Source organism: Leptodactylus fuscus, chromosome 1 (genome assembly GCF_031893055.1).
Source record: "Leptodactylus fuscus isolate aLepFus1 chromosome 1, aLepFus1.hap2, whole genome shotgun sequence".
In the NCBI taxonomy this organism is placed as follows: domain Eukaryota; kingdom Metazoa; phylum Chordata; class Amphibia; order Anura; family Leptodactylidae; genus Leptodactylus; species Leptodactylus fuscus.
In genome coordinates this window covers 331,541,575-331,566,649 of record NC_134265.1, presented here as the reverse complement: position 1 = coordinate 331,566,649, position 25,075 = coordinate 331,541,575, and the positions used below count along the sequence as shown (strand labels likewise).

The 25,075-nt window shown below is 44.8% G+C and overlaps 1 protein-coding gene across 2 annotated transcripts in view; it reads left to right on the top strand.

Annotated features, from left to right (window-relative positions):
* Positions 1-25,075, top strand: part of FAM193A (family with sequence similarity 193 member A) — a 59,087-nt gene that overhangs the window by 9,013 nt on the left and 24,999 nt on the right. Inside the window, exons 2-10 of one of the 2 annotated variants that reach the window (XM_075261024.1) lie at positions 12,095-12,160; positions 15,456-15,701; positions 15,840-16,009; positions 17,078-17,245; positions 18,720-18,942; positions 19,057-19,181; positions 19,353-19,500; positions 20,682-20,759; positions 22,881-22,993. In XM_075261024.1, coding sequence (XP_075117125.1) covers positions 12,095-12,160; positions 15,456-15,701; positions 15,840-16,009; positions 17,078-17,245; positions 18,720-18,942; positions 19,057-19,181; positions 19,353-19,500; positions 20,682-20,759; positions 22,881-22,993 — 1,337 coding nt within the window. The remainder of the gene's footprint in view (positions 1-12,094; positions 12,161-15,455; positions 15,702-15,839; positions 16,010-17,077; positions 17,246-18,719; positions 18,943-19,056; positions 19,182-19,352; positions 19,501-20,681; positions 20,760-22,880; positions 22,994-25,075) is intronic. The other variant, XM_075261031.1, reaches the window with a different exon arrangement.

Here is a 25,075-nt window from a genome sequence, read left to right as displayed (position 1 = left end):
ATAGCAATAAATCTCTTTGAGAGTGGAAATGTGTCTTAAGTATGCGGAAATGAATAACTCGGATCCTCTGCTTCTGTCTATTGTAGATTTTATTATATTGCTCCTAAGGCGTTATGATTTCACAATGTAAAAATGCCTGTCATACAGAACTGTAGTGTCGGGTGGATATGGGTTATTTTTAATAAGACGATCTCATGAAAGTGTCACATAAACAAGAGTATAGACAGCAATGCCTCGGGACGTGGAAACTCAGCGTTACCGTGACGTGCACTGGGTATACATGGGATGCTTTATTAAAGGGTTCCCTAAGGCCGGGGTTACAGTGACCATACATGCCGTGGGTTCACGTCCATGTACTTGTGGGCACTGTATGGCAGCAACATGGTGGGTGAGATTGCTCCAGACTTCATCCATATATTGCACACATATTGCATGACTCGTAAGGGAAAATACTGTTCACTCTCTGTGGATTTTATGCTACATGTGAATTTTGCAGCGAGGTTCACGCTTTGCGTCTCTGTGCCTTTTTGCTGTAGACTTGTCCCTCTACAGTATAATAGTCCTGCCATGGATTTTGGCACGCTCTCTTATGTGAATGTGTCCTTATTGATTCCTTGTGCTGAATTGTCTGACTCTGGACTTGTAAAATTCCATATTACATTGCTGGTCTGACTTGTCTACAGCTCTATGCGAACCTATGCATCTCCATGGCAAAAGGACGACAAATGGAGCTGCGATGTTTCCTCTACAAGCCCATCAACACCACCTCGATGTATTTGTAGTGTGCTAATGGGTGCTAAGACAGTCAGGTTCCTAACAATGGCCCCCTGATGTACCTTATAGGCTGACTGACAGGTGTAATGCAGTGCGCTACTGAAGTTTTGCAGTGCATAAGATTGTATGGTTACAGTGTTTTTGTTAATATATGTAATACGTTTACTGAAAAGGCAATAAATATACCCAAAAACCTAGTGGTGTATCTAGTGGTGACCATTCCAGTCTCCAGTTTGCAGGGCTTGGCGTGTTTGTGTCAGGTGACTTTTACAGCCAGTCAACTTTCAAGAGGCCTGTGATTGGCTGCAGTGGTCACGCTGCACAAACAGGACATCAGCTGCCAGACCTGTATACAGAAGACTGGAGCTGCCACCCTGGAGCCAGGGATCCGGAGAAAGGTGAGTGAAATTTTTATGTTTTTTTGTTTATGGCCCATTCAGCATCACTATTTAATAAAAAAAAATAAAAAAAATTGGACATTCCCTTTAAAGGGATCCTATCTTTCAAAAACATTTTTTTTCTGAGTAACACGTCAGAACAGCCTTAAGAGAGGCTATTCTTCTCCTACCTTTTGTTGTCTTCTCCACGCTGCCGTTCCGTAGAAATCCCAGTTTTTAACAGTATGCAAATGAGTTCTCTCGCAGCACTGGGGGCGTTCCCAATGCTGTGAGAGAACTCTCTCCAGCATCGCCTCCATCTTCAACGGTCTCTTCATCCTCTTCTTCCGATGCAGGTTTCAGACTTCTAGGCCTCGGGCAGAGCAGACTGCGCATGCCCACAGGCCACAAGAAAATGGCTGCTTACACTGTAAGTAAGCGGCCATTTTCTCGTGGCCTGTGGACATGCGCAGTCTGCTCTGCCTGAGGCCTAGAAGTCTGAAACCTGCACCGGAAGAAGAGGATGAAGAGACCATTGCTGATGAAGATGGAGGCGGCGCTGGAGAGAGTTCTCTCGCAGCATTGGGAACGCCCCCAGTGCTGCGTGAGAGAACTTATTTGCATACCGTTGAAAACCGGGATTCCTACGGAACGGCGGCGTGGAGAAGACAACGAAAAGTAGAAGAATAACCTTTCTTAAGGCTATTCCGACGTGTTACTCAGAAAAATGTATCCCTTTAAAATCCCATGGTGGGACTATGGTACAAATGAAAATTAGTCATCCTGCAAAAAACAAACTACTTAAGCTAAATGTAAATGGAAGACTTGGAAGTGACGCCTGTCGGATCGATAGAAACATTTCTCTTACTCCTCGTTCCCATCTGCACTCGGTGAGCGTTCGGGGGTCCGTCCCCCATCCCACATTTTTCCGGCAGAAATCTGCCTGACCTCATTATAGTCTGTGGGGTTTGCAGGTTTCCAGGAGTAACCACTTTTAAAGCAGATTGGGTGTCTGTTTTTCGGGTTCCCAAGTGGATCCAAAGAATGGAAACCCAAACGCAGATGTGAACGTAGCCTTACACATACGTGGTAAAACCTAAAACTAGTGCCATTTTGTACTATTCCATTTCCTCTGCCCACTCCCTTCTTCCCTTTTGATGCTTGTTTTCCTGGTTCAGGCGGAGGATGACTACTAAATGGCTTTAATTGCTTCTTGGAGATAGTGCAATCCTTCCATGTTAATCCTTTCCCAAGTTCCCTGTGCAGTACATTTCTGGTGAGGCTCTTATACATGGCCTGCTATTCTACTGGGGAGCATTCACATGCAACAGTATGGCTCTAGGCATCCCAGACTGCCATATTGGTGGACAGGTTATTCAGATTTTACCTCCCTTGCAGTTTCTTTTTTCTTTTTCTTCAATCCAACATCTCAATTTAGGTAAGATCTTACGTTATACGGTGCTATTTTGCTTTCTAGGAACGCAGTATAACTAATAGGCAGGTACTAGAAGCCTAGAAGCATGGCAAGGAGCCATTGGCTGCCACTGACTCGCTCTGGATGTCGGGTCTACTGCTTGTATCAGCAGTGCACAAAGGCCACATTTCATGGCTCTATAGTACGGGGATACGTACATGGCTAGCACCCCCCTCCCCCTCTTTTTTTAGTTGCTTAAGGGGATTTTAGACCTCTTTTAACAGAATAGGTACAAATGATGGCACCACCACCGGTCATGAGAAATTGGGTCAGCATGCCCTGTATTGCCTTGTATGATAGTTTAGCATTGGGCATACGTGATCACCGTTCCGTGTACCATCATAGGACCTGCAGGGCAGGGTAACTTTTTTTTTTTTTTTTTTCTTACTCAAAAACCCTTTTGCAAACAATGAAAGCGGGACGGAACGATGGCTTTAGCTCTCCTACTGTATCGGCCTATGACATCAAAGGTTGCAGGACAAGCGCTAGATGGCGCTTTTTCTTTCTTTTTTTTTTTCTTGCAAATCAGCAGGAATTGAGAAATTTTAATATAACCCTAAGTTAGCTGGTCCAAGTAGTCAGACCCTGTGTATACGTCACAAATGTCTGCTATGGGAAGACTCCTTTAAAGGGGCTCTATCAGCAAAATTATGCTGTATAAGCCCCACTTATCCGTGAATAGCCTTTAAAAAGGCTATTCCGGCACCGCTAATGTTATTTTAAACCCCCCCCTTCCCTTTTTAAAATAAAACCATAAAAACATATATGCAAATTATACTTATCGTGCATGGTGAGCGGTCATGCACGGTCCGACGTCATCTTCTGGCACGCCTTCCTCTTCTTTCTTTCGGCGACGCCCACCGGTCCTGGCTCTTCCTCATCTTTATCATCCTCTTCTTCCGGCGGGATTGGTTCAAATCCAGTGCGTACGCAGTACCGCTCCCTCCGGAGCACTACTGCGCACGCTCCGGCGCCATTTTTATCAATGGCAGTATGCTCACGTCCTTGAGGCAAGCAATACTGCACACGCAACTGAAGAAGAGGATGATGAAGCCGCGGAAGAAGAGGAAGGCATGCCAGAAGATGACGTCAGACCGTGCATGACCGCTCACCGCGCACGATAAGTATAATTTACATATGTTTTTATGGTTTTATTTGAAGGGGGGGGTTTAAAATAAGATTAGCGGTGCCTGAATATTCTTTTTAAAGGCTAGTCACGCATATGTGGGGCTCATACAGCATAATTTTGCTCATAGAGCCCTTTTAAGAGAAAATTTGGGTAATCGCCAAGTTCACCTGTTGTATACTTTGGAAGCCATTCAGCCAGGTGCCCGTTTGTTGCCAGACAGGAAGAACTAAGACTTTATTCAGATTTTACCCAAAAAGTTGCATTGTCCTTTGGGTTTCATCCAGTCCGGTATAGATAGATCTGTATATATTAAAGAAATCAAAATCTATTTATCTATTGTAGTTAATATATATACGGTATATAGTTTTGACTCTCAAGGCCCTAGGATGAGCTGCAAACTGTTTGCATTGTCAGCCAAACACTTGTTATTCCTCCTGACTTCACAATGTACACGAACACTCAGCCCGACGCCCAAAGATTATACATAACAAGTATGTAATAGGTTAACTTATGTCCCGTTGGAGTTCTCCTTTAAGTCCCTTGCAGAGTCCACTCCTTTGCCCTGTGCTGTTTCAGAGATGTCATTGGGTTCATGGACCGCCGCTACATGTGACGTGTTCCCTGTTGCATCTCTCTTCTTTGAAGGTGACTGAAGGGACAAGTGCTTGTGCGGTTTGTGTCTCGCCCATTGAGGCCCGTTCTGCATGTGACAGTCGTGAAGTGTCCTTTTCCCATGCCGGCTCTTTGTAAATATGCAGCAGGAAGCGGATTGTGGACAGGGAAAGTCTGAAGGGCCTGCGGGGAGGAGGAAGTGCTGTCTACTCATTTACATGATAATGCACGGCCAACCCTGTCGTCATTGTCATTTACAAGCCTGACGCCACCGCCCAGATGGGGTTGGGGTGATTTCATGCAATGTGCAGATGAGCCTGCTGCCTCTTTATGTACTATGGCACCCGTTATGTGGCTTTTGCACATTGTGCAGCTTATTTAGGAGAGCAGCTATATTGGGCTGATACTCGGCGGTCTCTAACAGGGGTCTAGCTGCTGAAATGTGGAGGTAGCTGTCACAACCAAGACCGGCTAATAAGATGGGATCTGTGTTATATTTTACATAAACTGGTTACTAGCTATTCCTCTGGTATCCCCCTACTGCAAAGCCACAAGTCTGTGGACATGGACAGCTCTGCCTAGAATTTCAGCAGCATCTCCTGCCTTCTCAGAGTGTCTGACCAGAGCCAGCATATCACCCCAACCCTGCAGATAGATAGGTTAGGGTCACCAGAGCCAGCATATCACCCCAGCCCTGCAGATAGATAGGTTAGTGTCACCAGAGCCAGCATATCACCCAGCCCTGCAGATAGATAGGTTATTGTCACCAGTACCAGCATATCACCCAGCCCTGCAGATAGATAGGTTACTGTCACCAGAACCAGCATATCACCCCAGCCCTGCAGATAGATAGGTTAGGGTCACCAGAGCCAGCATATCACCCCAGCCCTGCAGATAGATAGGTTATTGTCACCAGAAACAGCATATCACCCAGCCCTGCAGATAGATAGGTTACTGTCACCAGAATCAGCATATCAACCCAGCACTGCAGATAGATAGGTTATTGTCACCAGTACCAGCATATCACCCCAGCCCTGCAAATAGTTTAGGCTCACTCCAATCAAACAGTGTTGTACCTTGTGAATTATTGTCGCCATTGCTGAAATATTGTGGGTTATACTATAATAGAGATATATATGGGTTAATATGCAAATGAGCTCTTAGTAACAATGAAGGCATTGCTGTTGCTCCAAAGAGGTAAATGACAATGCCTTCGTTGCTCTAAAGAGCTCATTTGCATATTGAGGAAACCAGCGATGCCTCAGCTACAAAGCTAGCGACTCACAGAGGGGGAAACATCCTTAAAGGTTGTCCAGGATGATGAAATAAAAAAAAAAACCAAAAAAACCAAAACAAAAAAACTTGCCTGTTCCTGCTGCTCCGCTGTCTTGTGTTGCTGGAAGTCCCTGCTGCACCGAGACATCCCATGTTGCTTTCCTTAACCATGAAGGCCAATCAGCGGTCTATTTGACATGTGATGTCACAGGACTTCCGCTGGAAGAAAGCCCCGAAGTAGCAACACCGGACTCTACCGTGAGAAAACTGAAGGAAAGGGAACCGGTGAGGGGCTTTGTTTGTTTTGTTTTTTTTATACCTTTCTTGGCCTAATATAAAATTTTTTTTACTCTTAATTTACGTCCTCTACGTTGAAAACGCCATTGGATTCAGATGAGCCTAAGCTATCTAACTGGCTGCGATCTGGTTACTGGTTGAGTGGGGGGATGGTCTGTGCGTTTGACTGAAGGCTCAGAGAAATTTTAGGCTCTGTTCACACTAGCCGTATAGCTTCCATTTATACCAGTTCTCTAGCCCAATTTTTAAAGTGTGTCCTCCACCCGATCATTCTTTGGTGTTCCATCCAGGCCAACTATGTGGCGCAAGGAAGTGCGATGTGATGTGCTGTGGTCAGCACGTTCAGGCAGATGTATAAAGCTTCCTATTGTGGTGGTGCGGTGTGTGTACCTTTATGATATACACTTCTCTGGTTTCTGTACAGTCTGTGTAGTCTCTTTCATACATTGAAAATGGTCACTTTACCATGCCTTCTCCATTATTTCCATACCCTCCCCACCCCGGTAACCTTCTTGTCTGTTTTTCAACTTTATTTTTGCATATAAATCGCCACCTATCCAGAGTCGTACTATCACAAGCGAATGCGGGGGCCTGTCAGTCCACAATCTGTACAAATATTCTAGTGCTGCTCAACTCTTGCAGATTTGTGCTATAGGGATAGATTGTCCAGACACTGTCCTCAGACCTCAAGCTGGACTGTATGATGGCCTGGGATTGGGACTTGCAGACCACCCTAACCCCAGCCCAATGGATGATGTGTTGCTGTTGGCAGGTCACCCTTATGGAGCCCTCTTTAAAAGTTCTTCATAGAACCTCTTCTCCCTCTAGATTATAGTTTTACCCCTGTGATTTCACCTCTCTGTCTTTGACGCCCTCTATTTCTGGTGAACTTGCCCTTTTGGATGCCCATCCATAGGATCAGCAACAACTTTTGGGACAATGAACCCCTCAGGACCAGTTTTCCTTCTCTGCCTGAAGCCGTCCACCACCAGATATGTGCTGTATAAATTGTTCCATATATCCCTATAGAAGCACCTGTTCACATTGCTTCCAATTGGGAAAAAAAAACATGTTTATCACCGTGGACTGTTGAACGTGTTGACCCGATTATACAGTACGAAAAGATTAAAGCCACTATATCCAATTACCATCCACACTTTGACAGGGTATGGTCTCCATAGAGTGGAGGTCCAATATCACAGGCCTGTTGTATTGTCTTCAACTTAAAGGGATTCTACCATTAAAACTTTTTTTTTTTGTGAATAAAACGTTGGAAAAGCCTTTATAAAGGCTATTCGTCTCTTACCTTTAGACGTGGTCTCCGCTGCGCCGTTCCTTAGAAATACCTTTTTTTACCGGTATGCAAATGAGTTCTCTCGCAGCGATGGGGCCGTCCCCACCACTGCCAGAGAAGTGTCTCCAGCACAGCCTTATTCATCGTCCACCGTGTCATGACGCGGCGGACGAAGGAGGCGGCGGCACTGGAGACACTTCTCTGGCAGTGCTGGGGTTGCCCCCGTTGCTGTGGAGAGCTCATTTGCATACTGGTAAAAACCAGTATTTCTAAGGAACGGCGCAGCGGAGACCACGTCTAAAGGTAAGAGACGAATAGCCTTTCTTAAGGATATTCCAACGTCTTATCCACAAAAAAAGGTTTTAATGGTAGAATCCCTTTAAATTCCCAATGTGGTTGGATGCCATGTTTTTGCCCCTTTGGCATAGACCTCCCTCTCTCCCCCATCCCTGACCCGTGCGTTATAGTTTATTGGTTATTTGCCTTTTTATAACTATTCCTTTACAGGATTCTTTATTTTCAGTTACAGTGGTTTTATACTATGCTCTGTTTTTACTTGTATTGTTGTAATTCAATAAAAACTTTGAAACTAAAATGGTCATAGAGCCATGTGAATAGACACTTAGATAGTCAGGGGTTTTATAAACGTGTAAGAACCATTTGAAAAATGGGGCCTTTGCAGACAGCCATGGGACTTGCCACTGGCCGTGCCATGCAGTGAATAGGACCCGCTGAAACATGGCTGCAAAACCAGACAGGAATAGGACCGGTCCTGAGTTTTGTGATCGACTGATCCGTGTAATGCACTGTCATATGCATGTTGCAAAAGAAATTAATGGGTCAGTGAGCTATCCGGGAAAAACCTAGATAGCGCACGGAACTCGCCCATGGTTGTCTGCAGTGGCATGTATTCACTATCATGTGTACTAGAATGGGCCAACATGGCCAGTTTTCCTGGACTGTAGTAGGCCTTATTCTTAGTTTCCCTCGAGCTGTGGTTAAAGACTCTATGCTTTGATGTCTCCCATAGATGGCACATGACGTTTTTGCTCTCTGACGTTATGGATGACTCTATAGAAAAGTATGATACCAGTAAAGCACTTGGGCTGAGACAGAAAATTTGCTGTACACCGCAGCAGCCTCTCGGCCTGTCCCTCCTCTTCTCTTATTTTTGAGCTCTTCCGCCCTCTATAGACTTCTATGGGTACTGTGTAATCTGACACTTAAAGGGGTATCTCCAACTCGCTAGCAGGCTGTATGCTCTGTTCACTTCCCGGTTTTCTCGGTGAATTGGTGGGCGGGGTTTCACTTGCTCTACTAGCTCTCTTAGTACATGTTTGTTTGTACTAGCTCTCTTCATAGCAGTACATGTTTGCAGTCAGTAATGAGGGATGGTTGTAAATAATTTAGCACAGTATCACTGGAAGATGCACAATATGAAGCTGATGTAGCAGAGCTGGATTTGATAGGTGGTGAGAATCCCAAATTTACATGCTACAGGACCAAGAATCAGCTTGCAATAAACTCAGTTTTAGGTCTGTGTTACTTGCAGAGGTAACAGACTCTATCTCAGCCCTAATCAGCAAAATTCAATTAGCCGACTTGATAACTGGAAGAGCCGGAGATAAACAGCTCAGAAATACAAGCATGAAGCACTCAGCTCCCCCTCCCCTCCTGAGAGCAGGGAGCTACGTCACTTGTTCTGGGCGCAGAGATAAACATCTCAGAAATACAAGCACCGAGTACTCGGCTCCCCCTCCCCTCCTGAGAGCAGGATGTTATGTCACTTGTCCTGGCTGGAGAGATAAGACCATCCCCAGGTCCGTGGTTATGGAAACGCAGTGTAAACAATGAAGTGAATAATCTCAGATGGCAGAAGCAGTTTTGATAAAGCAATGTATTTAGGAAAAGTCTTAAATCCACATAAGCTAGCAGTATAGATAGGATCCTTGAGATGGGACAACCCCTTTAAGTGAGATTCTGTCTGTCCTGATAGACCAAGACTGAATTCAGAGATTTTTGGGTGAATGAGCGTGTACAAGTGTTGAAGCAGATAAGTGGAGAAATTAGTTATTTTACTCTTGATTTCTGCAAATTGAATTGCTGACGTTAGTGACCTTCTTAGTTCTCATTTATAAAGGATCACAACTGGAAATGTCCTTTATATACATTAAAACAGGTCCAAGTGTGACCCACCATTGTAACCCCAATGTGTTCAGAATGGTTGTGCAGGAACAGCAAGGGTATTGTGCTGGTTGATTTTGGCCTTATCCCGACTGGGTTATATAACATACGTTATGGGGGTTTTCTAGTTATGTGATCACTGAGTGTCCGACACCCAGGACCCTCACAGATCAGCTGGTAGAGGAGGCACTTCAGCCTGTTCAATGGATACCAAGCACAGCACTGTACATATCGTAGAGGCTGTGCTTATTTTTTCAGCTCAGCCCCATTCACTTGAATGGGACTGGACTGCTGCTGCACCATGTGACCAGTGAACGTATCATTGGCATTCACAAGCGTTACCATCTATTCAGTCTAACCATAGATGATCCATGTGCAATGCCTTTGCTGTCTGGTATGTGAGCCATGTTTGGTGTGCACCTCTAGGGCCCCTGGCCTCCTTGGAGTCCCAATATGGCTGCCGTCAGACTCCTTGTCAGCTGGTTTTCAGCGTTCCTCTTCCTCCATGCACTTCCTCTGCTCATTTGCCTGTCTATTTTTAGACTATCGCAGCCTGGTAACAGGATCCAGAATTATTAATATTTGACTTGAGCGGCAGATTTTCTTGCGCGCTGCTCAGTGTTTGTCGGCGGCGGTGCCAGGCTTTATTGTGCCTCGTCATATTGTTCTAGTCATAGGTCTCAGCTGTATCTGGTGCGTAGACATGTATAGATCTGTCAGCAAAGCTCAGTCATTGACTTCAGCTCCCCAATATATCACATGGGAGGACTATAGGTAACACACAGCAATGAGGGTCGGCTATCAATAGTCAAACCTGTTTAACCATACCGTTTTTTGGGTATCCTGTTTGCCGGGATCAGAAGGATGGGGGACAAAGTTCTCTTTAAGGAGGGGTCTGCAACCGCTGGCAGGGTTCTCTAATGTTTATAATGCTGTTGCCCATGTAGTCCCTTCTCTCTCTTGGTTCCAGCGAGGGTAAACGTGTGGGAACGTAAGAAGCATTAAGGGGGAAGCGTGAGGTATGGGTTTCTAATGTCCGGGCTGTGACCCAGTCTAGTCATGGGGGCAGCAATTGCCTGTGCAAGTGCAATAGTAAACTATATGGCAGCTGACCATTGCTATGGGGCTGCGGGTGTTGCTGGAGATTGCTGTCGGTGGAGCGCCGGTCACTTAGGCGCGGGGGTGCTCTATTAACAAGGAGGCTTTAGTTGGGACTTTCTTTCTCCCTCCGTCCTGATTAATTGGGGACCTGGAGGTTGGACACACAGCACTGTCCTGTGGATAGGGTAAAAATATCCATAGCTGCACACCTCCTTTTAAAGGGGGGTTATCCAGCTTTTAGAAATTGATGGCCCATCTAATCTAGTGCTTGGCAGGCGGTGTATGTCACCATGGGCTTATTCAGATGGTCATCCTAAGGCCGTGCGTGTTACAGGATCCCATCCCGAATGCAGGTCTAATGACCTGGACTAACTTCATCATAGAGATCTACGATCAGATAGGTCAGGTCTTTTCACCCGCTCTGATATAAATGCACCCAACTATGTGAAGCTTGAGGCTCCTCCGATGCTCAAATCCTTTCCAATATTTATAGAGCAGGTCCCATCCTGCTACATGATAATGGATTGGAATGGAGCTCTCCTTTAAAATCATCGCTCAGATTTCCTCCAAGTGCATGCAAGAAAGAAATAATGTCCCCCTTGGTCTGCACACCCGGCTGTGTGCATGAGGCCTGAAGCTAAGCCAGATTTATCACCCAGCGTCTGGTGTATTCTCAGACTGCCCTAAGGTTACAGTGTGTACCCATTAGTGTATATGGGCTGGCGTGTGTTACATGGTAGCCTGTTGTTTTAGCATCCCATTACGGTATATCTGACAGGGCTCGTGCACACGACAGAGCAGGGGGCTCCAGGTTGTTCTGATATTTTATAGGACCTTCTCTATAAATATTGGAAATGATCTTGGCTGCCCTCGGCTGTATACTCGGTCAGGTATGTGAGGCTTTACATCAAGCCAAGCTCCGACTAAGTTGGCTGCCATGTGTACAAAAATGCTGCCCCCTAGCAGCAAAGTGTCCATGCATGTCAATGGCAGGTCACAAATCCAACAAAGAAATTCCAAATCGTGCGCCTTTGTAAGAGAGTGTAGCTATAATCCTGACAGCCATATGTGTGAGCCTAAGGCCGCATAGACGTGCAGCATTAGTATTTTTTGGTATGTTTTATTTATTTTTAATAATAGCAAAACCAAGCATAGGACTCCATCCTTAAGCTGATAGTAACACACACGGCGTAGGAGGCTGGAGTTCTCTTGCACGTGCTGGTTTCTATGCAGTTACATTCAGTCTGTTAGTTTGCATACTTTGTGGCGCTTGTGGTCACGCAGATGGTCTGAAATACCGCCAAAAATACCGGTGCACGATCATGGCAAGGCAGTGCCCTGGCTGTGCCCTTATACAGCACACATGATGTTGTCAGACTGCTCTCCAGATGTTAGATGTTGCACTTTGGGGTTTTGTTTTTGCAAAATTGCTGCGAGACTTCCCTGAGCAGGAAGAGTGACGGCCCTTGGACTGTGCACTTGTCGTCTAGCCCTGGCCTGACCGGCTCTATGTTCTAGTGAATGTCATAAATGGAGAGATTAATAACTTTTTTTTAATTTTTTCCTTTGTTTTCCAGATCACATTAAACGGTACCCCTTTCACAGATGGACCACTGAGTTCCGATTTCACAGGTGTCTCGCAGGTAAGAAGTTGGGTGTGAAGCGTTGTAAGGATTTCCCCAGGATATGTAAGAAGCGGCGTGCAAGATGCCACAGACCCGCACGAGGTTTTATAATGTTGTTGTACCCAAGGGCGAAACGTGCGATAACAAAAGGCATTATTTTACTACATATACGAACCTGCAATGGTAATAAAGGCAGACTACATGGACGATGTGATCTTCTTCTGCCGTCAGGTATGGCTGAGTACTTCTGATCTGTAGAGTGGGGCAGAGTCACCATGTGTAGGGGAGGCCTGCTGTATTGTTCAGGGGCATGTCATGTCCACGCAGGTGCATAAATGATCTTAGCAGATGGTTGAGACGGTACCGGCAGTGTAAGCGGTTGTAAGCTATGGCTCTGTGGTCCTATATGGTATGGTATAGGTCCTGTGTTGTATTTTGGGAGGCGTCTCTATGCGATGACCTTTCTATATGTATAATTAATAGGAGTGCCTCTCTGGACTTCTGGTCACACCTATGTACATTCACACCGTCTATTCCTAGTTATTCCTCTTATGATGACTTATATGTACTGGACAGGACTGATGATGGAAGTTCGCTATTCTTGCTTCTAGTCTTGTGTTGCATAAGCCATCAATGTGTGGTCTTAAAGGGATTCAATTATCTGAATAGCATTTTTTCTCCCTAACACGTAGGAATAGCCTTAAGAAAAGCTAGTCTTCTCCTACCTTTAGATGTCTTCTCTGTGCCGCCGTTCCGTAGATATCCCGGTTTTCTTCGGTATGCAAAGGAGTTCTCTCACAGCACTGGGGGCGGTTCCCAATGCTGCGAGAAAACTCTTCAGCGCCGGCCTCTCTCTTCTTCCATCTGCTTCTTCTGGATTTAAAATTCACAAATGCGCATGCCTGCGGCCGTTTTCTTGAGAGTTTTCTCCCCCAGTGCTGTTTGAGCGCTGGGGACCGCCACCAGTGCTGCAAGAAATTCATTTACATGCAGAAGAAAACGGGGATATCTACGGACGGTGGCCGGAGAGAACTTCTAAAGGTAGAAGAATAGCCTTTCTTAATAGTCAATAGCTGTATTTTGGCAAGTAGAGAATTGGCTACTTCCAGACCCGTAGTGAAAGCTTATCTACTGTGAGAACTAAGGACTGGGCATGTTGAATTCCAGCAGCCTGATCCTCCTTTCTCCAATATCTGCTGCCTTGGAGTGTTGGGGGTACCACCATACACTTTAGATTGGCAGACTCTGTATCCAAGGGGTCTGGCCAGTGTTACAAGGGTTTTCCAGGCTTAATAATTTATGGCCTATCCTTAAGTTAGGTAACCTACTGAACCCAGGCCCAAGAGGCTGCGGCCTCCTCACTACTTACCAAGCACAGCGCCATACGTTTGTATAGTGTCTGTGCTTGGTATTGCAGCTTAGCCTATTCATTTGGATGGAACTGATCTGTGGACATGCCATTTGACTGATGGATGAGACGTCACATGTCTTGGGTGCTGTCGTTGCTTCTTCATATAGCTGATCCGTGTGCGTGGGGGGGAGGGGGGTTATTGGACCCCATGCCTTATAATTTGCAGGCCATCTAGAGCCTCAGACAGTTGTGCCCCTTTGAATTGGTAAGTGTGAAAGTCCCTGGGTCTGGACCATGGCACTATACTCGGAGGATAGATGAGGATGATTCAGTGCTATGTTTCCTATTGATTCTATGATGGCTGCAGTAATATCCTAGCAGACAGAGGTGTGGCCCTTTGCATTGGTATGTGTAGAAGTCTGGACCATACTTGGAGGATCGATGAGGATGATTCAGTACTATGTTTCGCATCGTCTATGATGGCAGTAATATCCTAGCAGACAGAGGAGCCGGTATTTGAGAAGCCCAGTGTGTGCTCCTCTCCCCGTTGCGGCTGATCAGGATGTGCAGCTTGTTCCCCCGACCACAGCAATTATAAGCCTGTGATTCATGGCTCTCTTATGTTCCCGAGCTTCTTCCCAGCAGTAGCTGCAGCTCCTATATTAATCCTGTACATGCAGCGCTGCATATCCTCCGCTGGCTTATAGAACGTGTGACTTAGCACCTGCAATAAATCAGCCGACTGCACACAGTCCAAGGAACACTGCAAGGTCATGTCCTGCCTGTAGACTCCGATTGTTTTCACCAGTTTGTGGATAAACAAGCTGATGCCAAAGGCTATGTTCTGCTCCACTACTGCACCAGCTATCCACAGGAAATCTGCAGCCGACATACTAAGAGAGAGCGTGCACTCGCTGCAAATAACGCAGCGTTCTCAGGGGGTGGCACTCAACTATCCTGGGAACCATCCCGGTCCTCCCAGATCTTCCCAGATGTTATGTAATGCTGCATTAGCAACAGAGAGATGAGAAGGAAGCTGGCAGGACTAGGATGGGGCCTAGGATGGAGAAGTGCTCCTCTCTTCCTTGTGATTCCTATAAAGGGAATCTGTCCGGGCACTTTGGAACACTAAACCACCCGCAGGTACTTCTCAACCGGGTGTTTTAGTGTTGAAAATTGCCCCATTGTAAAGCCATATACGAGTCGGACACTCTACAGACACCTGCAGTGTCTGTGGACGACTAATAAGTTATATTGTGTTCCGCCAATGTGTCTGGATAGAAAACCTAACCTGCACGCACGGTTATTTTTACTATCCAAATATCTCGAGGCTATGCTCACATTTACATCAGAGGCGCTTCTGTACACTCTGTTGTCCTATAGACTTGTACAATTACCTAAAGGTCATTGTGCTAAATCCGGAGTCATATGCAGATTTGGATAGGGCGCCATTACTCCGTCACTGACCTTAGGTAATGGTCATGGCTTACCACTAGTCACCGGACTGTGTTTTGCCGTTGTTTCAGGTGGCGAGCACAGGTACATTGTGTTACCACAACCACTTAGGTGTGTGTAATTGTACCCTTAATCCAAGGAGCCCGCACCAGCGCGCACAGACTTTAGCTGTTACCATTTTGGATTCTGTATCCATTGGACGTATCTCAGCCAGCAACGGTCAAGTTTCATTATTTGACCCCGTCTTCTACACTAAGGAATATCGCTAGTACTTTTGTAACAGCCTCCGGCTGTGCAGGTTTACTTACACAGAAGATGGGGATTAGATTTCATGTTTTTTCTTGGGAGCTCATTGAGATATCATTGATACAGCAGCCTTATAGGTTTGGTGTAGCTTTTACCGGAACTCGATTGTCTCATAGAATTCAATGGGGAAGACACATGAAACCTTTGAACTGATTCATGCTTGTATGATTCCTTAATCATTTTTTTTTTCTTTTTTTTTAGGCACCGTTTACGTTTGGCTTGGGTCAGAGGGCGCCATACACCACGGGAGAACATTGCCTCCTCTGCAGGAGTGAACGAAAGGACCTTACACTGTCAGAGTGTGGCACAAACAAATCAAGCAAACTAGCACTTTCCACATCTTCAAAATCCAATGCCAAGATGCACCTTCCATTGTGGGTATGCTCAGACTGCCGGCGGACGGTAGAAAGTGACGATATCCACCCCACACAAGACCAATCCTTAGTGGTAAGGCTGCTGCCATAGTAGTGTTCATTACTGTGGGATCCACCATCTTGTGCCTAGTGTAGTTATGGGGGTCAGCATCAGGGTTGTCAGTGCTGAAAATGTTTGTAAACCTGAACCTTTTCTTTCTCTTTTTCTTAGAGTCAAGATTTCCTTTTGCACATGCCACCGGGCAACAGCGGTTCTAAACCAGAACCTGTTGGCGGAGGACGAATGTTAGTCGGAGCTCAGACTGTTGCACCCACTGTGGCCCTTAATAACTCCGCTTCTCCTGAAATGTCGTGCAGTTGTGAAGCGTGTAATGAGCGCAGGTAAGGATCACCAGCAATTCAGGAAGGTGACGGGCATCGCTGCCCTAAATTGTTCGGAAATTTTAGTAGTAGATCTATAGTATGCAGTACTCAATTACACAATTTCTAAGGTTAAGCTTTCAGTTAAAGGGATTTTCTCATTGTATTCATTTATGGCCAGGATAGAGCATCAGTGTCTAATCATTGGGGGAACTAACATGTATATAGGACTTTGTAATGCCCTATGCACATGAACAATTTTGCAGCAGTCGGATGACGCTTGGGCTGCTATCTGAATGTATTCCGTGACGTACTCTCCACTATCGGGGCTTCCGTTCCGTTCTTGGAACAGGATAGGATTTGCTTTATATTCATTGGAACAGAACAGGTGGATCCATGAATAACATTTTCAGATAGCTACAGGACGACTTTGCATTGTAGTTTCCACGTACAATAGCATAAAGCCGTACTGAGTCTGATGCACAACCACTGTTTCCATTGGAAAAATATTGCTGCGTTCAGAGGTTCTGATTTGATGTCAGTGTGAGCGGAACCTTAGCTTGTAGACTTTTCAGCTATTAGAAGCACAACGCAAATTTTGGCTGTAACTGGTGTCCCGTTTCGTCTTAGAGATAGTCTATAGAGATGAGCAAGTAGGTATTCGATCGAATAGTCGAATATTGAGGTCTACTCAAATCGAATTTTCGAATATTTCACTACTCACTCATCTCTACTGTATAGGTTTTTTTCAATGCCTACGTTGTCCTAGTTCCTGTCCCACCTCCCCTGCATAGTTATTGGTGAAAAAAAAGCGCCAGGGAAGGTGAGAGGGGAATCAAATGTTTACCGCGTGGTATTCGCCCGAGTACGAGTATTTTGAATACCGTAGTATTTGATCGAATATTACTCGATCGAATACTACTCGCTCATCTCTAATCCTCTAGTTTGTTCTCATCCAAAACATAGCAAGACGTGATATTAAGATTTGGAATCATTGACTTTGTGTTTGAGATCTCAAAGCATGTACGAACTTTGCAACATTGCCATGTGAGATTTTTTTTTTTTTCCCTCCCCCTTTTTTAATTTTAGGGAAATTTCAGCAGAGACTGAACGGGAATCCCAGCAGCTACAAAATTACTGGTCAGATGTACGGTACATGATACGTTGCATATACCGTCAAGCTGGAACGCCCTTGGCGGATGACCAGGACCAGTCACTGGTGCCAGAGAAGGATGGAATGAAAGATTTGGTCGATAGGTAAGTGCATAAGCTGTTTATTCTATAATCAGACATGTGATGCAGACTTCTAGGATGATTGTCTCACTTCACACTTTGTGTCCTTCTGACATGGTAGAGACAAATGGCCCTGGCCACTTTATAATGTGCCTAAGCCATTGGTCAGGATTCCCATAGTTTGGCAGCCCTGTCACTCTATAGTGTCTGTACTGCTTGGGTGGAATCCCATTACAGCAGATAAAATGGAAATTATGTCGATTGAATTACAATGTCTCCCATCCCAAGAAATGGGAACTGTGTATACCTGCGTTTCTGGAAGGAAATTGTCAGATGTCGGGGATCTCGTGTCACCATCACCAACTCTGTGCCAAATCTTTTAACACTTTACATACAATTAACTTATGGCACTTTTTATTCTATTATAACACCAAAGTAACTAAAGATCCAGGGACATAGTACCTTGGGGTATTTTTTCTTTTATTAGGATGTTATAAAGGGAATGTCGCCAAACAACGCCCACATTTTTATTAATGAAAAATATAAATTTTAGACTATTTTAATATTTGTTTTATGACGAGTTATTAGATATTAATTTATAACTAATGCTTAACATTTCCCACTTTTGTTGACTAGAGGAATTCATTATATGCGAGTGCACCACATCCTACACATACGATTTCTGGTTGCTAAAGGACCTTTGGCATAATCATAGGTCCTTACTCAATTACAGTAACACACAAAGCTGTCCACTGCTACGTATGGGGAAAAAAAATAAATAATAAATGCCAGTCTGGCAGCTGCAGCTATCTCTGCGCTATATTGACGACCGCTTTTTATAAGCATCTGGTGTAGCAGTGCAGAGCTGTATATTAGGCACTACCGTAGCCTAAGGATCTGTGATGTCATCATCACAGGTCCTCAAGCAATGAAGTATGAAGCAGCATGGCTAGATGCTAGAATGGATTGGGTAAAATCCGTTGCTGCCTGGTATGCTTTGGATCCAGTAGATGGCGCTGCCTCCTCTGACTGTTAGTATGAGGCATCACCTGCTGTATCCACATCAAACCAGACTGGTTAGGGTTGCACATAGGAGAGGCCTCTACGTCAACAATACAACACCCGAAAATGCCAATTCTCCAGGTGTGTTACTTGTGACAAGCTGAGCCTCCTACTGGGTCCACGATACACCGGATTTAAACCACTCCATTCTAGACCCAACCATCATAGGCGATGGGATGGACTCCTGGCCTTTGGGCTGTGTGTATTGGCATAGTACACTGATAATGCTCCTTCAGCCCCTTCTTTGTCTATGCTTGACACTCTGCAGTGTGCACACGTAGCCTGTATGATTGTATAGAAGTGTATAGTATATCAGCAGTATACTCCATAGCACTGTAGGTTATACTTTCAGTCCCTGTCTCCAGAGACTGACTTCACTTATTGTGGACAGTTTCTTACAATCTAGCTAATCCACCCTTCTGTCTCCCTCCTACAGGTTATGTGAAAGGGACCCTTACCAGTTATATCAGCGCTTAGAGCAGCAAGCACGAGAGTACGTCCTGGAGATGAAAGTCCGTCTGCTCAAGCACTTGTCACTGGGCTTTAAGGTGACCCCAAACAAACCTCCTCAAGCCCACCAATTCATCTCCCTCCTCCTAGAAGAATACAGCGCCCTCTGTCAGGCGGCATGCACAATCGGCACCTTCCTCATCACTTTGGTAGGAACAAAATGACTCTCCATGTTACGTGCCTTGCTCACCGTGTGCTTTTGGAGGCAGGCAATGTCTTTTGAGAGTTTCATTTGCAGGTTTTGTTATGTTTTCTGAACGTAGGAAAATGAACATTTGAAGAAATTCCAGGTGACGTGGGAACTGCACAATAAGCATCTCTTTGAAAACTTGGTGTTTTCTGAACCGTTACTACAAAACAGCTTGCCGGCATTGGTGTCACAGTTAAGGTAATGTCTTCAGGGTTCAGAATTGATAAATTTATTTTTTTCCTTTTTGTTATTTATATGGTAGGTTCAAAGTTGAGTTGCCTCCACCGTGTCATGTGAAATAATGTGATTTTAGAAGTTTCATTACTATGGCATTTACTGACAACTTTGGACGTATGTTTTGCACCCCAGGCTTGGCACAACGTCACACGACTCGTACAGCGAGGACATGTATAGTACCTTACTACAAAGGTACCTTCAGCTGGAGCAGGAGATGGGTCAGATTGCTGAAGAGTGGCTGGAGTGTCAAAAAAGGATTGATAACTACGTAGATGAGCAGGTAAACTGGAACTTGTGTCCTTTACTTACGGGACAGATTTGTCATGCATGCTCAGATGTGCTTTTCATTGACATCCATAGTTCCTGTGTCTAAGTGTACGTACAAATGAAGAGCATACTAGCTAGTTGGGTTATGTTTTAGTAATATAATTGCAGGTTCTCTAGATGTAGCTGCGCCTTACAATATAGTCCAGTGTAAGGGGCCGGTCACGGGCATTTTCTTACTTGTTGCCCCTCTGGTTTAGAGAGTTGGACTTTTCTGCAAGTTTTATGCAAATGCTTATGCCAGTGTTGTAGTTGGTAGGCCCGTTGCTCAAGTTTTAGGCTGTCCTAGTGTTACATACCATATTTATGTTTGCCATATACATTCACTTGCATATTATGGCGCTACCTGGCGTTCAATGTATAGCAATATACACATCCTCCTAATGAGCTGAGCGCTAGGGGACACACATGCTCAGTCGCGCTCCTCACACCCAGGTCACTGAGGTGATCTTCTATTCATTTTCTTTGATCTATCTGGTTTACAAGGCCGTATGAGGCACCATATATTATATATGAAGCACCGTCAACTTGTTGTTGAGCCACAGTCTATCTAGAAAATGAGGCCGTCTTGGTGTTCCCCTAGACTGCACCCGGCCTTCTGAAAGCAGCCTGACACGAACAAGGATTGGACAATGTCAGTCTCTGTAGGATAATTAGAATGATAACATCCAGTTGTCAGTTTATTCTATACATTTCCAGGAAGAATATCAGAGGATCTGTCTAGTCCAGAGTTATATTGTTACTAGAGATGAGTGAACTATTTGTTTCAAATAGCGCGCTCCCATAGAAATGAATGGACGTAGCCGGCACGTAGGGGGGTTAAGCGGCCGGCCGCTGGCAAAGTCGGCGTGCCAGCTGCTTCCATTCATTTCTATGGGAGCGTGCTATTCGAAACAGCTGTTTCCAATAGTGTTCCCTCATATCTAATTGTTTCGCATTGCAAGTAGATTCTAAAACAAATTGTATCAGAATATCACAGAAATATCAATGTTCTGGCCTAATGCCCAATTTCCTTATTGCATTTGCCTAAAATTGCAGCCTAGTCAGTGACTGTCCCTCCGCAGAGCTACGGCCCTCTTTGATGGATAGCGAGATTTTACGGAAAGCATGTTTATTTTGGTCTAAACTTCATTTTAGATGGCTTTGCAGTCCAAACACAGGATGCTAAAAGAAGATTGGGAATACTATAAGCAAAGGATGTTTATTGAAGACCAAGTAAGACGCCACCATTGCTTTCACTATGCTTTGGATTTGACTTTCATGAAGCAAAATCCTCTCTGGGGGAGAAAAATTGAGAATGATCTGTCATGGCCTTTTCTATCCACTTCTCTCTGCTTGGTTTGCTGGGGCGGTTTGGCCTTGTTGCTGCACTGCTTACCAGAAGTATATGTCTGGCAAAATAAAGTCAAGAAAAGTAAAATGACCCAATTGTAATTTTTTGTCAGTGAGTCCACCCGGCTGCATTGTATTTTAGCGCACAGGAGGTCATTAGTATGTGATCTGTTAGGGTCTAACACCTGGCCCCTGCACAGATCAGCTGGTGCAGGAAGCTACTAGTAGACAGGAGGGGTTGAACGACACTGCTCCTATTCAAGTATCCATCTTTCCTATTACTTGAATAGTAGCGGTGCTGCATGCGCTCCCCATCAGCTAGCAGTTGCTGGCACCCTTATCCCTGCAGGGTTTGTGTGTAGATCCCCCATGAGAAGATCGTACTGATGACTTATCCTGTGGGATATAGTAACAGTGTGAAATGATAGTTTTGGACTGGAAACCCCTTTGAGTGAGTTGAGTTTTGATGCCAAGCATAGGATGACCCACAGTGCTTCCTGACACACCTGCTTCAACATAAGAGGATCTCTGTCGCTCCTGACACTGTATTCTATCAAATAAGAATTTTGTAACTTATTTTGGCTGATTTCACACGGGGTATTTTGTTCAGGATTTTGAGTCAGAATCTGCTTCAAAATCCTCACCAAAAAAACGGCTCAATGTGAGCTGGGCAGTTCTTTTTTTCCGGGAGCAGTTCGTTCCGGCTCCTGGAAAAAAGCAATATGCTCATTCTTTCAGGTGGATTCGCCTCGTGACATCCACCTGAAGACACCCATTCATTTGGGCCTAATCAGGAGCGGAGTGCCACGACTAGATGCCGATGCACTGCATCGGCATCCAGTTGCGGCTACCCGAATTTTGGACCGGAATCTAAGGCAGCCTCTGTGTCAAATTCTGGTCCAAAATACCCCGTGTGAACCCGGCCTTTGTATCTTACTTTAATCCTCTGATAATAAATTGACAGCTGGGTGTGTCTTCCATCATGTCCGTATAAGAATATGAAGAGTCAGACCTTTTAAAGGGAACCTATCAGGCCGATTTTGGGCCCACAGGTCCTTATGGATCTGGGGGGGTTCAGTGTCCATAATAACCTTTATTGTGAAGCCTTCCATGCATCCATTAAAAAAAATACCAAACCTCGCAAAACTCCAAACTATCCTTTATACTTATCCAGAGAGGTTTCATTGGCGTCTCTTTTGGTGCTCCCACACCTGTGCCCCATGTCCAGGTCATGCATATGGTGTACTCCTGTGCCAGTGCGGGGAGTATAGCTGTGCGGTCAGTCTAAAGGTGTTTCATTTTTAATGCGGGCTTGGCCGGCTTTATAACTGGGCGATTTGGGTTAGTAAACCCATAAGGTCCTGTGGGTGGTTTAGTGTCCAAAATCACCGTGACAGGTTTCTTTGTAACCTGGTGAATTGTAACACCCATTTGACAATTCATGCATGAATTTGTACGGGATAATTGGAGGACTTTCTTTCCTCCGCTGGATTATTTTAATCCAACGAACCCCATTATAGTCCATGGGGTCCACCGGGTTGTATGTGTAACCACTATTTAATTGGTCCACCTCTCCATTGTTCTGGTCCCTGCTGACAGACCAGAAGAACGGAGAGCCGATGCTAGTGTGAACGTAGTGTAAGAAAAGATCTTCCAGATTTGCTGTATTGTGGGAAATCCAGGCAGACCGATGTCAGGAGAGGTGACCGATCCTCTATAAAGGAGTCCTTTTATTTTATCCAGTATAGTAATGTCCTGTGTGCAGTCAGATCTGCCAGTAATATGTACGTGTGCTTGGTTTGTGCGTTTTTTTCCTTTCACTGTTGACTCCATTATTGTCACCCGCGTCCATGTCATGGTCATGTCCATATAGAGCCCTTAATGCTTGCCTCCATCACCCTGTTCTCTTATCCTTTTGGTTTCTGTTCCTATTCCTGATCTTTTTCTAATAGTTGAGTGTTAGATAGATATAGTTTTATACCTCTCTTAATTTCTTTTCCTCAGCTGAACAATAAGAAAGCATTAACTGGAGAAAACAACTTTGCAGACAAAATGAGACACATGTTGTCGACGCGGATGTGTATGTCCGACTGTCCGAACTGTAACTATAGGAAGAGGTGAGTTCATTGCCAGCTGATGGAACACACACTAGGGCCTACTGGCTGTTTTATGGTATTCATTTTAAGTTTTGTGTTCTCACATTACCTTTAAGGGTACCTGAGTTTTCTTCAAAAGTTGAAATATCTGCACTTTCTTGCTGGGCAATCTGTTACCTGGCTTTCTAAGGGCATGTTCACATGTTGGAAAGTGAAGAGGAATTTGTGGTCTTCTGTCTCTGATTCTTCTCCACTTTATGATCCTGCGGCGGCCAAGGCAGAGCTTTCTGCTGCAGGCTTTACTCTCTGTTTGGTCCCATTGCTTCTGAGGCCTATCAGATCGAGACTCGTGCTGCAAAATACACAGAGAGAATGGGCAGGATACTTATTTTTTTTCAGCATCTTGCATTGGTCTCTGTCTCCTTTTGACGGCAGATTCACGGCAGAATTTGAAGCCGATTTTGAGCTGGTATCCTGCTCAAAATCGGCACCAAATTTTTCGATGTGAACTTAACCTTAGTGATGTTGTATTTAACCCCATTATGGTTACAACACATTTTATATTTCTCTCTGAGGCAGGCGGTTTGTGTAGAATACAACAGAGAAGAGTGAAGTAGTTTACTCTTCCATAATTCCTGTCCTTCACTTCGCATGAGGCTTTTCACTCTTTATACACAGAAAACAAGGATCCTCTGCTGTGTTTGTCACAACAAACAACAGATGGCTGCGAAAGCCTAAGTGAACATAATATAAAATATCCAGGAACAACGAACTGTAAACACAGGTGATGATGCAGCTAAAAAGATACTTCACACAGAAAAAGGGAAAGCTGAGCACAATAAAGGTTGATATCACTGAGAGCGAGCGATTTTCTTAACACATCAGCTAGTCAGACATTTGCAGTATCAAACTCTCCGTACACTCACTGTGACAAGGTGCAGACCCCTCTCAGTGCAGTATTACAGGAAGGGAGCCCAAGGCAGCTGTGTGCAAGCAGCCTTTGAAGAGACCTGCCCCTCCAATTACCTGTGTTGTATCTGGAGCTTCTTGGTTTCTAGAGACGGACTTTCCCTGGTAACACTGAATGAACAGCACATTCGGAAGGAGGGAGACACCTTGTGGCAGGAACTTTTAAATAGGATTTTCAGCCAGAAAACAATAACCTTTTTCAATAAAGTTCATTACATTAGACATAGAGACACAGGTTGTCAATCATCAGGTCAGTAGCACCCTTACAGATCAGTTGATGGAAAGAGCTGTGGTGCCCTAGTGAGTGCTGATCCTCTTTGTTGAATACCTGACATGGCAGCATCCAGGCCTGATATTGTAGTTTAGTCCTGTCCACTTGAATGGGACTGCATTGCAAAACTAGGCCATGTCACCAGGTTCAAGAAGAGGATGCAGTGCTTGTATGTGGTCCCCCTGCCAGTTGGTGACTTATCCTTGAGATAGGTGATTGGTCTTTAAGTCCTGGAAAACCACTTTAAGCTATCAATACACATTAGATGAGAGGTTGATGACTAAGGCAGTGCAGAAATTTCCATTAATACTATGGAAGGATCTTCAGACCTACTGTAATCTTATTCATCAGACTGCCTTCATGAACAAAGGAAGGAGAGGCCATTATAGTGGGGCTAAAGGTACAAAAAATAGGACTAGTGCTCATACAATAGAAAACTAATACCCTTACTAATCCGTTTCCATTAGTAAAGATGCCATAATCACAGTAGGAGCCGTCCCGGCATCCCTTTAAGGTTAGGCAGCTGTAACCGTCTCCTCCTCCTGTATTTGTCTGGTCGTGGGGGAAAAGGGCCTGGTGTTCTGTAATGGTTATGTTGGTGGAAGCTGCTGTATTATAGACTACCGTGGTGGGTTGGAGGGGCAAAAACAGATCCCTAATCACAAGACCTCTCTAGTGAATATGGTGTCTTTACTAATAAAAACTGACTAGTAAGTATTTGTATAATCTAATGTTGGAGTGGAATGAAAGTTTGTTTGGATGTAACGATGATATATGTTACGACTGTCCATTGCTTTAATCCGTCGGATGAAAGAATCAGACCTTGAGGTTAAGGCCCCACGTTGCGGAAACGCAGCCTTTTC